This window comes from Larus michahellis, chromosome 2, assembly GCF_964199755.1.
Source record: "Larus michahellis chromosome 2, bLarMic1.1, whole genome shotgun sequence".
In the NCBI taxonomy this organism is placed as follows: Eukaryota; Metazoa; Chordata; class Aves; order Charadriiformes; family Laridae; genus Larus; species Larus michahellis.
Window position 1 is genome coordinate 111,821,664 of NC_133897.1, and position 13,672 is coordinate 111,835,335.

Consider the following 13,672-nt stretch of genomic DNA (forward strand, 5'->3'; position numbering starts at 1 on the left):
TAAACCACAGAACTTATTAAAACATCAGGTTTAAGTGGATGTTCAAGAATAGCTGCTAAAGTAGTAAATGGATAGTGGACATGACTTCCGTGAACAATAAACCACAAGACTTCTCTTCAATAAATAAAACTTTAGCTACATTAACACATAACATGAAACAACAGAAGAGAACCTGTAGAACAGTTGGAGCTAATGACCTGAAGTCCATACTACCTGCATCTCACAAGGATTCTTATAGCAAGAGGCAGGGACAACTTTAGAACAGAGGGCAGCTGGAAGATACTCAGCTAGAAAATGCAAAGGCTTTGAAGACAGTAACACTGAGCTCGGATTTTTTTCTGGCTATGGAAGAGACTTCTGATTGTGCTTCTAAAAATGGAACCAACATAGGCCTTTTGGACACTCAGGTCTTTCTCAAATGAAGCACCCAAGCCTGTTGACAGAAGATTCCCTCCTTTCCAATTCTGTATTCAGGTGAAGTACACAGGCATCACATCAACTAGGCAAACATGCAAGCAACATCTGGCAGAGAGAAGGCAAGAGGAATGTGGTCACGGTATCTAGCAGACAGGAGCTTATGTGTTGATGGGAGAATAAGGACATGGCAAGTCTTCTAATGTCTAGTTTAGTTTCTTTTATTAAATCTTCCCTCCCTGGTTTCCAAACCACTGAGAAATGAGGTTTTATGAAGAAACAGCAGCTTTAGTGTATTTTAACATAATACTGGTGGTGTGTATCCAAGGCAATGTGATGGGTAACTTCCCAGTTTTTTCAAATTTCAGTTGTTTGAAAATGCAGTTAAACAAACAATCTCATATTGAAAGGAATTTCACTCTCACTTCTACCAACCCAAAGAAAGGAATAATGTACGTATGCTATGACAGAACTATGCTGTCAAAAAGCTATGTTTCTAGCTTAAGGCAACATCAGACATACAGCTCCATGCTACAGAAATAAAGCAGCAGACAGAGCCAAAGGGTACAAAAGACATGGTAATAATGGGTAAGCCGATTGTAGAACTGTCGTTCATTGAACTCTACAATATAAGAACTGGAGAGCACTCAACAAAATTACAGTGAAGTCAGTTTAGCACATAAAAAATAACTTTTGTTAGAAGAGCACATAGCGAACTTTTAGAGCTTGCTGCCACATGAAGCTGTGGAAACAAGGTGTCTAAAGCGTTCAAAGAGGTAAATAGGTAAATGCACAAATATGTCCATAAATGGGGGGAAAAAAAGGATAGGTGGGAATCTATCTCCCATCCCTAATCCAATGACTGCAGATACTGAGGAAAATGCATGTGAAGTGAACCAAAGGCAGCAGCCAGGCTTATGCCATCTCTCAAGGCAACATATTTTCACCCCTGTGCGAGGCAGAATACTGGGTTAGATGAATCGTTCTGTAGGGCTGAAGGCAGTATTGCTCATGTTTAATTTACACTGGTTTTACAGTTTAAAACAATGCTTATGCCTGACACTGAACTGTGTAAAAAGTTAGGGCTGATTGTCAGATCACCAGTCTGGTCCCAGCTTTACCAGACGCAGACATGATATCAACAGGTCAGCTTCTGTATTGCAATCCCTCCCCCTGCTCCCCAAAGCCCCCTCAAAAACTAGCATTGCCTAAGAGCATCCAGCTTGATCCCTTACCTACAGCAAGGAATCCTCTAACTAAAGACAGAAATCAGGCAGAATAACTGTTAACACATAGATTTTATTTCTGTATTTACAATACTTAAAATAAAATACATCAGTATCTAACTATTCCTAATAAATGCAAAAATAGAAAACTTCCCTTTCCAACAAAAGTGCAGAAACATAAATTAGAACATGATAACTTTAAAACATACAATGTTATTTCTCAGTGTTTTTACTATGAAAACAGACTTGTAAAACAAGCACCATAATTCATCTTACAGAAGAGTTTCCATCAAAGCAGCATCACAGGGCAAAACAAGTAGGATGTTAGTACAGAAATGTAGTAACAAATCTCTGAATATTTTGAATGGCATAAACTGTTATAAATGATTATAAAAACAGTTATAAAACTGTTCTATTTTTTTTCAATAGCTTTACCATATAGTCGAATATTAACTGAGCCATATTTGGTCGTCATCACAACAAAGACACCTTCAAATTTTCCTTCTGTCTTTGGCTTGAACTGGACTGGCACATTGATGTAATGATGGGATCTGTAAAAAGGCAATTATGTGCATGTTCATTGTTAATAAACATCCTACCAGATAGACAAATTCTTGTCTAGTTTTGATTTTCACCAAAACAGAATATCGGATGTGCACTGGATCATCAAGTTTATTCTTATAGATTTGATTACACATTATTTTTCTGAGGAACTTTGATTCTAAAGGTAATCCTTTCCTACTAATTATGCAAAGTAATACTTTATTGCTGATAGTTTACCTAGATAACTTTGGTCTGCCTCTTTGCAATAATATTGACAGTACATAAACTATATTTAGAGAAAATTTACTACATTTCTTCCCTTCGGAAGTCATGTGACAAGTACACTAAAATTTCAAATTCTTTTGGAAATTCCACCAAGCTGAAGCTAGTAAAATAATTTCAATTACTTCTAATTGCCTCTATGTTAAGAAATATTTTGTTGAATCATTGCAAGTCAATATGTACATCCTCAAACAGTGTTTTAAAGATTTTACATTACACCTTTTTAGGTTATATGATTCCTCTTCTATTCAGATTGAATAAAAACAGACCAAATGTAACGGGTGGCTGCCTTAATTGTCTAAAGCCTAGAGCAAACGTTTTAAAAAAATATAAGCTGTACAAGCAACACGCTGGAAATGCTGAGTGGCAGCCTATTGGATTCCATGGCATCTAACAGAAACATCCAGCACTAACAGACAGGTAACAGTAACAGGCACATATTGGAATACAGAAAAATTAAAAAAAAAAACCCAACAACCCACCAGCACCATTTAGTAAGACCAAAAAAGAAGAGACAGCTTTGTTTTCTTTTAGTGTAGCTTCAGTTTTCTCCCCTTAACAGTATTTATAGTATTATCCAACATCCTCTGGCATGTGCTTATTTTCCCTACTTTTTCTTATTTCGTTCATACCTTTTCACATTCCTTTCCTCTACACTAATCCAGCCTCTCATAATCATTCTCTTACCTTTCTTCTACATTTGGAAATCATAATATTAGCCCTACATATAAGCCTGATCCCAGCCTCACTTGTTTAGTATCATCCTTAGTGCTAAAACAGTTACACTAGCCAATGTATTTTGATTTTTTTATTGTTTTTGTTTTTTAAACAGATCCTGGTCAATCAAGTAACTTAAGAGTACGCACTTTCAGAATAAAGACTGGTATGCTACTGTATTTTTTTAACTGGGTTAATACAAAAACAGAGCACTTAATTATGTAGTACTGAACTACAATCAACAACACAGCAAAGGAGTACAGCCAGATCAGGGCTTCATTTCTCATACTTCATTGCCAAGTGTTGTATAACAAGCCTGACACACTCCATCTCTTTATCCATCCATAATATATGGGATGAAGATTTTTACTCAGCTTTATTTAAAAAAAAAAATCTATTTTATAAATGAAGACCATCGATATGACTATTTCATCTGTAATAGATGCATTATATTAGAAAACACAAATTTCAGTAAGAATAGAGTCTGCAGCTGCATACAACCAGACCACCTGAGAATTTACAAAAATACAACTGAATTCAGTAGAAAGTCAGGATGGATGTACATCTTCATCTATACCATCATCTCTAAAATAACATATGTTATTTTATATGCTTTATAAGCATAACATATGCTTCCTCACATAATCTAATGCTTACTCAAAAAGAACAATATACCGAACTCAAACTATCAAAAACTTAACAGTAAGTTATGTATTGCTCTTTTAAAGAGATGGCCACATCTGGCTGTCAAATACTAATTGCTAGAATACATACTATATGACCTCAGCGATACTGAGGCAGAACAGTTTCTCAGCATATGACAGCTATATTCAATTCCATTTGACCTCTGAATTCAGGTGTCCATTTGCTTGGTGCTTTACACATTATAATTCTTTTCTAAAAGCAGAATTAGTCAGACATTATTTAGAGTTTGTTTTGTAGCAGTCAGTTGATTTCTCACAATTGGGACAAGGCTCAACACACTTGAATTGTCACACTTCCTAATCCAAAGGGAAAGATGCTATTTTCATTTTCTTCAACGAATAAAATGAAAATGTTCAGACTCCAGCTACAACAGCTCTTCAGGCTACTACATAGCATAAATGTTCTTAGAAATGAAGCAACCTGGAGGATTTTTCTCAAGTACAGTAGCCAAAAACTAGTCAAGAAGACAACCAGATGAGCAACCTGGTCTAGTGGGAGGTGTCCCTGCCCACGGCAGGGGGGTTGGAACTAGATGATCTTTAAGGTCCCTTCCAACCCAAATCATTGTATGATTCTATGAATCGTATCAGGACAAGCAGAATTCCCCTGCGATTAACTGTTTTTCTCTTAATGAAAAGTTTTACTTTACTTCAAACTTTTCACTATGCCTGCAACTCAATTAGTCTATGAGCACTATATGGCCTTTACAGGTTGTTGCATCAGTTTTAAGTGGTACTTATGAGAAGTCAGGTGTGTCTGTAGCCTACTTCATAGACAAACTAATACCATAGTCTTCTAAACACAATAGCAGCGATAGGTAAGTTTAAAAGGAACAGCATGGGTAAGCTAGATCTAAGCCATAGTAACCAGATCTACCATCAATCAATCGTGACTCCTGATACCCAGAACAGTAGCTACTAGAAACAAAAATAATGAGTCAAGCAAACACAGTTTTAACTTTTAGTAATATCTGAAATACATACTACCCTGTAATCAACTTATCAGATGGCTTCTGAAGGCAATACAATAGAAACGCCTTAGTTTCAAACTTCTTTTAGTCAGGTATAGCCTGGGAGTCCTTCCAGAAACAGAAGTTAGCCAAAGGTTTTTAAAAAGTCAAGTGTTTTTTAATGTTTCATCTGTATGTTTGTGTCACTCGTCATCTTGTTAAAGGTACTCTCTCTTCAGTAAAAAAAAAATTCTACTCTGTCAACAAATAGAACTCCTCTTTCGAATGCAAATTCCAGACAGAATTCATTCCCACCGATTCTTTGCAGGACTTACAACATTAGCTAAACGACATCTCTGTGGTTAAAAAACCAAAATATACACTTTAAGATATTTAGCGAAGATTATTAAAATTACTTTCTCTTTTTTTTTTTTGCTACAGTTTTGGTTGCAAGATCCTGTATTTGAGTAAAGCCCATTACTATTTTCAACTGAGCAAACTGTGGTATATGAACCAGCAGTGCTAAGTAATGTACTTGTGATCACACAACCAGTTGAACAACTGGCAAGCCACTATACCAACTTCTGAAGGTCAGACTCTTGATACTAAATACAAATACAAACTTGCAACTCCATTATCCTGATTTAAAACTTGATTACACAGATCTGCTTTCAAATTTGGCCCTCAAAATGAAGAGCATGCAACAGACCGTTTACACCACGTGACACATTTTTGGTCCAAAAATATACATAGGTAGTACTTCCTATTTTTACGCTTTTATTTACAGACTAATATTCCAAGTTCCTGCAAACAGTCTTCTTATCCAATTACTTTTGACATTACTTTTTAAGATGTCCAGTTAACCTAGTTTAGATGGAAAACATTAACACTGGCTTTCTTGAAACTCTCCTTGATGCTGTTCTCAAATAAAAACCATTTAAAGAAGTTCTTTTAACACTTTTTAAAAAGCATCTAAGTCAAGTAGTTCCTCTGTGCTTTGTGCTCTTAAATGGGAGAGCTTCTTCAGAGAGCTATGTTGACTTCAGGTAAATGAATTTTAAAAAAGCTAGGAAAGGCCAATATTTACAACTGAAGAAAAAAACAGCCAAAGTTACTAGAAAAAAAGGTTGTGGAATGTTATTAGAAAGTGCAGTATATTCAGTTGATAACCTTTAGAAATGGTAGACTGAATTTTAAACTTGTTAACTCTACTTTAGATAAAAGCAATAGGAGTTTGTCATCTCACACAGAAAATATACCAAATAGCTTTTACAGCATTCCTCAAGAATATTTTTGAAATATCTAAGTCTCTTCCAGTTACTCTTATTTTTTTCCAGGGACAATCAAGTCATCCTGTCGTTTGTCTGCAGCTGTACAGCCTCAGACAAATCTAGCTAGTTGTCTTTATTTGGATAGATTTTATCTCAGCCACTGCCTCCATAAAAAAACCCTTCTATGCCATCTGATGTGATATACTTAATAAAAAGATGCCAGTTAAATAGAAATATTGGAACTCCTGTATTTCCTCCACTGCAATTGGAGTTAAAACACTTTGCACTGAAAAGCAGCCTTAAGGATACCTTGACTACCTGTGACTAACACCACGACAGCCCTGTCTTTATAATAAATGCTAAGTATCATTGGCAGACACAAAACTAGATTAGGATCCAGAGTATTCAGTTCCATTTATGATTTTGCTCACAATTTCTGTTCCATATACCCTTAGTTTCCCTGTCTTTAAAATGGGGACCTGTTTAAACACTGAGAATGTACGCTGTATGACTTCTAATGAAATAGTTGCATTTCTGTCTTCCTGACAATCCTGCTGTTACAGATGAGCACATGACATGCTGTAGTTCTGGAGAGATGACTAATAGGACTGTCAAATACTCGTCGTAATGAACCCTAAAGATGACTGGGTTTATTTTGAGGGATTGTTATCACCAACTTGAAGGTTCCTGTTGTGCAGGTAATATGCTGAAATACCTGGTATGACCAGGCAATTCCACTGGCTGCTCAAACCTTGTATTTGCAGAGAATCTTTGATGCAGCTCTGCAGGTTTGTCAAATTAGAAGCATGATGAAGGCAATTTGCTTGGTCTGTTGTGCAGAAAGTATAAATGGAAGGAATGACTTGATTGTGCACAGCATGCCAAATGGTTAAATGAAGCATTAGGCTTAGCATTAAAAGCAGCAGCACTGTTAGAAACAATTTGCAGGGAAGAAATTGGCAGATGCAGAAATAACTGTGTGGGCTCATTCTGCTTCTAACCAAGATTACAGAGTACAGCTTAGCAAAAAGAGAAAGAAACCAAAAAACCCTTAACTAGACAGCCAGAATGTTGGATATTTATATCTACATTTTAGCACTGTACATATAGAGAAGATATTTATCTTACTGAATTAGTTGTTTAATTTTTTTGTTAGGAGAGAACGTTATCATATGCATTACTCACCTTAGAGAGTATTTTGAGTGCTTGATGTAGAAAGGCTCTCTGGGACTTACAAATTTCAGCTGCAATTTAATACAAAATGCTTAAAAGCACACTATATCTAAGCCTATCATATTCAATTTATGACACGCTTAAGATAAATCAGGTCACTTACAAATACAGCTTTACACAGACACAGGATTTAAAAAATAAAGCATGCCCACATTTGTACATATTAAGAAAAATTCACATCTCAATATTTTAATGAAGTTAAAAAATAAAATAAATAAATAGGGATAATAACAAATTTATGCAAACTATAATCTATTATTTTTTCAGTTGCAAGTATATTATAAATACACTTAACAATTCAGCAGACAAAAGAAAAAAATTGAGAGCAAAATTCTTCAAATATTGACTTTTGAAACTAACAAACTAAGACTTGTACTATTGCAATCTTCTGCCAAGAGTAAAAATAACAGTGCAGTTGAACTGTTGGAAAGACTTATGAAAGTGTATTTAAAATAAAGTCTGTCAAACTTACCAAGTGTGTTGCAAAGGAATTATTCCGCAAGTTGACCTTTAAGGTGCATGATTCCCCAACTCTAGTTGGGGGAAAAGTGTACAGGTCTTCTGGTGCATATACTCCTCGAGTTATTTCATTTTGTCTGTTTTGAAAAAAGGATTTAAGATATTAAGATTTCTTACTTACATGGTCTGTATATATTGACTGCATACTTCAAGATAACAGGTGTTATCTGGAGAACTAGACTCTTCTCAGAGATGCCACGTTTAACCAAAACATTTTACTCCCCTGCCACATTCACATCATCCCCTAGTAATAAGAAGAACTGGAAATCAACTTCAGACTGAAGAACAGCAAGGTTAAGGCATGCAGTACAGTGGTCTTCTCAGTAGTGACTTTACAGTTCTATGAAGTCTCCAGAAGGGAAGTATAAAAAAGCATACACAAGATTCTGCTGCTGATACCAGTTCATTCACAGCAGCAAATCATTGTTAGGCAACTGAGAAACCCAACTGAAAAGAAAAACCATGGGAGACTGAACAATACAAAGCCATCAAGAGGTTTGGCAAGTCTGGTTTTTGCAGCTATTTACTCTTTAACATAGAATCATATGATAATTCAGGTCAGTAGAGGCTAAGGAGGTCTCTAGTTCAACCTCTTGCATGAATCAGGGTCAGCTGTGAGGTCAGACCAGGCTGCTCAGGGCTTTGTCCAGACAGATCTCAACAGCCTTCAAGGACAGAGACTGCACAGCCTCTCCACACAGCCTGTTCCACCACATAGCTGTCCTTACTGTAAAAAAGGTTTTGGTTGTGGGGTTGGGTTTGTTGTTTTCCCCCCCCATTTTACCCAGTTGCAGACTCTTCCGTTTCAAGTTTTGTCCATACATACCCTGTTTTAATTGTACATGCTTCAGAGTAAACCTTCATTTCTGGTATGAGTGGAAGCTCGGTTTTTGTAAAGGCACTTGCAGAAGCTTTCACAATTGAAGTTTCATTTTCAGTTGTAGTACCCTATTGTCAAAAATAAAGAAGCCTTTAAACTTTGCATTCAAAAGTATTTAAGTGTTCAAATATGTAAGTCATTTCCCTTACCCAATCCGAGACTTTTCATATAATCTTTCAGGAACAGTAGTCTGGATCATTGAGACAGAAGCAATGATTTAGGAGGAACACTTTAACAGGCTTCTGTGTCTTATGAATACCTTATCTGTCAAAAGCCAGTTCGCAACAAACCAGCAGTGCAGGTGGAATTTCAAGAAGGCTGCTACCAACTAAGATTTTACTAAGAGCCAAAACAAAAAGCAATCCCTCTGCAGATATTCATCCCGTACGCCTCATGAACACGTCAGCTAAACAACTGCTTACAAAGAAGGAAGGCATTAAGACATCATTATAGTTTGAATTCTCACAACAGCAAAAAGCTTCTTCTCAAAGATCTCTCCAGATGTCTCAGAGATCCTCCTCAAAGATCTCTCCAGAGAAACAGAATCTGATAATGCATTATATAGTAATTGTGACATTCAGACATACATTGTTACATTAGGCCCAAATATTTACCATCATCATTTGGTCAGGACCCCCATTCAGTGTACTCTAACAGAAAAAGACCAGATCACCCTAAGGGAATACTTCACCAAATAGCCAAATTCAAATTCTATGTTGTTTAACAAATCTAGCTTGATACTGTTTGGAGCCCCTTGGGTCACAACATCTTGAACAAAGTTAAAGAACCAAAAGAACCTCCTACACTTACGGTTGTATGACATTATCTCAATTTTTGAAACGGTGCTGATGTTTTAGACAAGTAGTTGATTCCCTTACGCGGGGAAGATTAAAAAAAAAATAGATTGATCTTCAATAGAGCTGCTATGACAAACTTGTCTTTTAGACATTCATTTTTTCTATTGAAAGAGCTGCTAATCAGTCTGTCGGAAATAGCAGCAGCCAAAAAAAAGCCAACCTTAAAGAATATTTTTCAGTTGCAAATAATCCATGAACCACAGTAGAACCCAATACATAAAGACACGAGAGGATTTGTACATGTTACTTGTTTCTAGAGTTTTTAATTTTCCATGTAGTGAAAAACGATAATGGGTGTCATACCTCACTGTTATCATTCAAATTCTAATTTATCAATAAGGCAAGTTTAATGCATGAGAATAAAGCACATTATGGAAAACGATCAGAGATTCCCCCAGTCTTTCTAAGGGCACCTTGAAGTACTGCATGCTTTACCATAGCCTGCACCAACTTTTCCTGTTTTAAATGAAAGCAGTATGTTAACACTGTCCAAACAGTTACAGTTGAATGCTGCTGTTCCAAAGCAACCTCAGGAGCATAGAAGTTTGTTTAGCTTTAAAATTGGAATTGTTTTGTTCACAGACTTTAAAAATATTTTTCCTCCTCTCACTTCTGGGATACCCAAAGAAGATGAAGCTCTGTACTGCAGGTAGTAATAATCAAATCGGGATTCTTAGCAGTATGTTTTGTGTTAAGAAATTCAGATCAGTTTGCTGCAAAATGATACATTAAAAAAAGATACACAGTTAAAGCACATAAAACGTGTAAATTAAAAAATGGTATGCACTTAACATTCATATCATCTTCAAACAGCCGCAGGGATTCTCTATGCAGTCCTCAACTTTCTACGTGCTAAAGGAGCAATCAGAACTTAGATGCTGTCTCAGCCTTCTGGCAGGTTCTTGCTAGTTCCCCGTGTCACCCAGAGAAGACCAACAATTAGACTGAAATACCAGTCCAAAACTTTTGTGTACAATGATGATACTCATTCTTAGCTCAATGACCTTAGAACTAAACCTGATAGCAGCCTAAAAATGTTTCTCAGGAAAGAAAAAAAATGTGTGTAGTGAGAGGTTGGGGCTGCAAAGCACATGTAGAATCCCTCCTTTCTTTGTCTCGGATCAGTTTTGGAGACATGATCTTCTAAGCTCCTGACTATAGTTTCCAGTGGTGGGGACTGCAAATGCATGCAGAGCATAATCAAAGTCAGAGTTAATTGGTCTTTCAGGAAAAGATTAAAGTGGTAAGGGCCACTGATTTTCCTAATTTCACATTGTTCTTTTAGTTCTTTCCTGAGCTCTTCCAAATTTTTCATTTCTTTTGTAGTGGTGCTATAAATAAATACCACTCAGTCACTCTGAAGGGCAGTCAGTCAAGTCTTCCCACTTCATTCTATCAAAAGCCATGTTAAACAGAGCTGTAGCCCTCTGCCTCAGCAAACTCAGCAGGGTCCTAGTCCTTTTCAAAATTGTAGTAACACAGTCTAAACTCATCATCTATTAGGTCCTAGGGATCAAAATCAATTTGTCTTCTTGACTAAAAGTGTATCTGATTAAAAAGCTCCAACAATCTAAATAGAGGTTCTGTGTTGACCCCTCTTCCAAACACGTGCATGGTTCCTTACCTAGTTGCTAAATGAAGTATTTCCATTTCAACTGTTTTTCAAAATGATCATGACATATTTCAAGTATTTTCTACAAATTTTTCCCCATATGCACAAAGAGATGTTGGAAAGATCTGATTGTTAACAGCTTTGAAAAGAATCAAAAGGAACAAGTCTGACACAGTAGTTCAAAAACATTAATATCAAGTTGTGCAGCTCAAAGAGTTACACAACTCTGACAACTAGTAACATTTTAAGAAAAGAATTCTTCAAAACTACAGATTTCTGATAAAGAATTAATCTTCTCTCAATTTCAACTAGCTTTAAACAGACAAGAGACAGACTTTTTCCTCATTTTATGGAAAATTATGTTCAAATAATTAGATGAAAGCTGAATAAAAATCCCTCCCAAATCAAACATTATACAGGTCTCATTCTTCCTGCCAAAAGTAGAAGTCATTTAACATATAATTTTTTTAAAAGTCTCCTTTTCAACACAATTAACTACCGGGAAGAACAAGGATCCTACAAAATAAAAGGTAAGTTACCCTGTCAAGAAGGGTAAGTAAGGTTCCTACTACTGAAACAGACTTGGTACACTAAAGAAATTTCCCAAATCTTTATCTGGGCTTCTTAGAAAAATCAATTCAAACTCTCTGGAGAGGACAGCAAAACATATATAGCAATCGCACAATGATGAACGTACAAAGCTCTTCACATTCAGCTCACTTAAGTAATCATTAGGATTAATTCTTCCTAATAGTAATAGATTCTCTATGTAGACCTCTCTTGTATGGATGGTGAAGCAGGGATCAAAAGCAAGGTAAGGAGAGTGCGGAAAACCAATTCTAACTCACCATAAAGTTAGAGCTGAGGAACAACAGCAGAGCAAAGGAGAGCTCAAATCTAATCGTGCCCATGTAAAAGTCTCAAAATCACCCCACCTATTATGTTACTCTGATAAAATACTCAGATTCTATCACAGACGCATGCATATCTCCAATATGGTTATTTGAAAATGCCAATACGGCATTGAGTTACATATTATAGCAAAGGTCAGTTACTTTGATATCTTTTTTACAAAAATAAAACCAATCCACTTAGTGCCTGATACAAACAAATCTACAGAAACAATTCCCACAGAAAGCAAGTTTGTCTCCACTTTCTCTGAGCAAAATAAAATTTTATGTCTTAAACGGCAAAATAGAATGCATTATCACATAAGCAACATGAAAAAGGTATTTTTGTAACATAAGAAAAACAGTACAGTTCAGTCCAACAAAAATATCAGCAGGGGTTTTTTTTCTTTTCAGAATATACCAGGGCATATGAGAAAGCACTGTACAGTAAAATTCAGATGTTGTAAAAAATTTGTACTCAGGACAGCATTTATAGCATTTATATACTTACTGCTCCAGAAAGCTGAAATCTTATTTTGTGTTTCCAAGTAGGTTTTTCAACTGGGTGACACTCGAGGTCCCAGAACTGGGAGTAATCCCCTTTATCTCGAGGTAAAAAGATTACAGCAACCTACCGAAACAAGAGAAAAATTTTGCAGAAGGTTCTTAGAATAATCTAGTCTTCACAGTTTTACCTACACGAAGTTATCGTTAAGCCGGCACAAAATTTACACACTATAGAACATATATTCCACACACAGGTTGTCTTGCAGAAAACAATACAGTTCAGCCTCCTTTGCCCATAAGAGAGAAAGTTCTGATGAAATATGTTGTGCAAGCGATCTTGAAGAAAATTTGAGTTCAGCTAATCTGCTTCAAACAAAGTCAGCAAGTGCTTGCACAATTATTTAATTTAGTAAAATAGAGAATGGGACCAGGAGGGGAAACACACACAGCTGAAAAACAGCAATACCTTCCTTCATCTAAGCTAAGCTGTGAACAACTGCACTTCTCCAGCTCCAAGTCTGTAAGCACACTGATACAATTACTAGAAGGCCCGAAATTTAAACCAACTTGCAGGCTACGCATTTGATCATACTTAGAGGTCACCTATGTAACAAAGGCTTGTCTCTGTATAGTGCTGTACCACATCAATTCAAGAGCAAACTTGCATTTTTTTCAGAGTTGAAGTATGTGGAAGAAAGAGAAGGAGAGCAGCAGATTAGAATAGATCACTACAACTATAATTAGCCAAATATTATCATACCCACTGCAAAAAACAGCAAATCATAATAGCACTGTACCTTATCAGCTCCAGCCAACGGCCTGACATGCAATAATGTAAATGTTATTCAGATCGGCCTGAACTAGGATTGCTAATGCAAAGATAGTTGTTTAAATTCAAATAATGGTGTTCAATATTATGAAATAACTATGAAACCAGACAGGAGTTTTTTGTGTCTTGTAAACATATTACAAACTGCATCATAATAGAAATAATGTAGTTCAGGAATGTCATAATAATACATAATGATTAAAAGGTAGGTATTCATGAATATGCACAGACAGAATTG

The 13,672-nt window shown here is 36.1% G+C and overlaps 1 protein-coding gene across 1 annotated transcript in view; it reads right to left on the reverse strand.

Annotated features, from left to right (window-relative positions):
• Positions 1 to 1,693: 1,693 nt before the first annotated feature.
• CEP192 (centrosomal protein 192) overlaps positions 1,694 to 13,672 on the reverse strand; it is an 85,347-nt gene continuing 73,368 nt past the window's right edge. The window contains exons 49-53 of the mRNA XM_074573549.1: positions 12,610 to 12,729; positions 8,686 to 8,807; positions 7,813 to 7,936; positions 7,293 to 7,351; positions 1,694 to 2,191 (exon numbers count right to left, since the gene is read on the reverse strand). Of these exons, the coding sequence (XP_074429650.1) occupies positions 2,053 to 2,191; positions 7,293 to 7,351; positions 7,813 to 7,936; positions 8,686 to 8,807; positions 12,610 to 12,729 (564 nt within the window). The 3' untranslated portion in view covers positions 1,694 to 2,052. The remainder of the gene's footprint in view (positions 2,192 to 7,292; positions 7,352 to 7,812; positions 7,937 to 8,685; positions 8,808 to 12,609; positions 12,730 to 13,672) is intronic.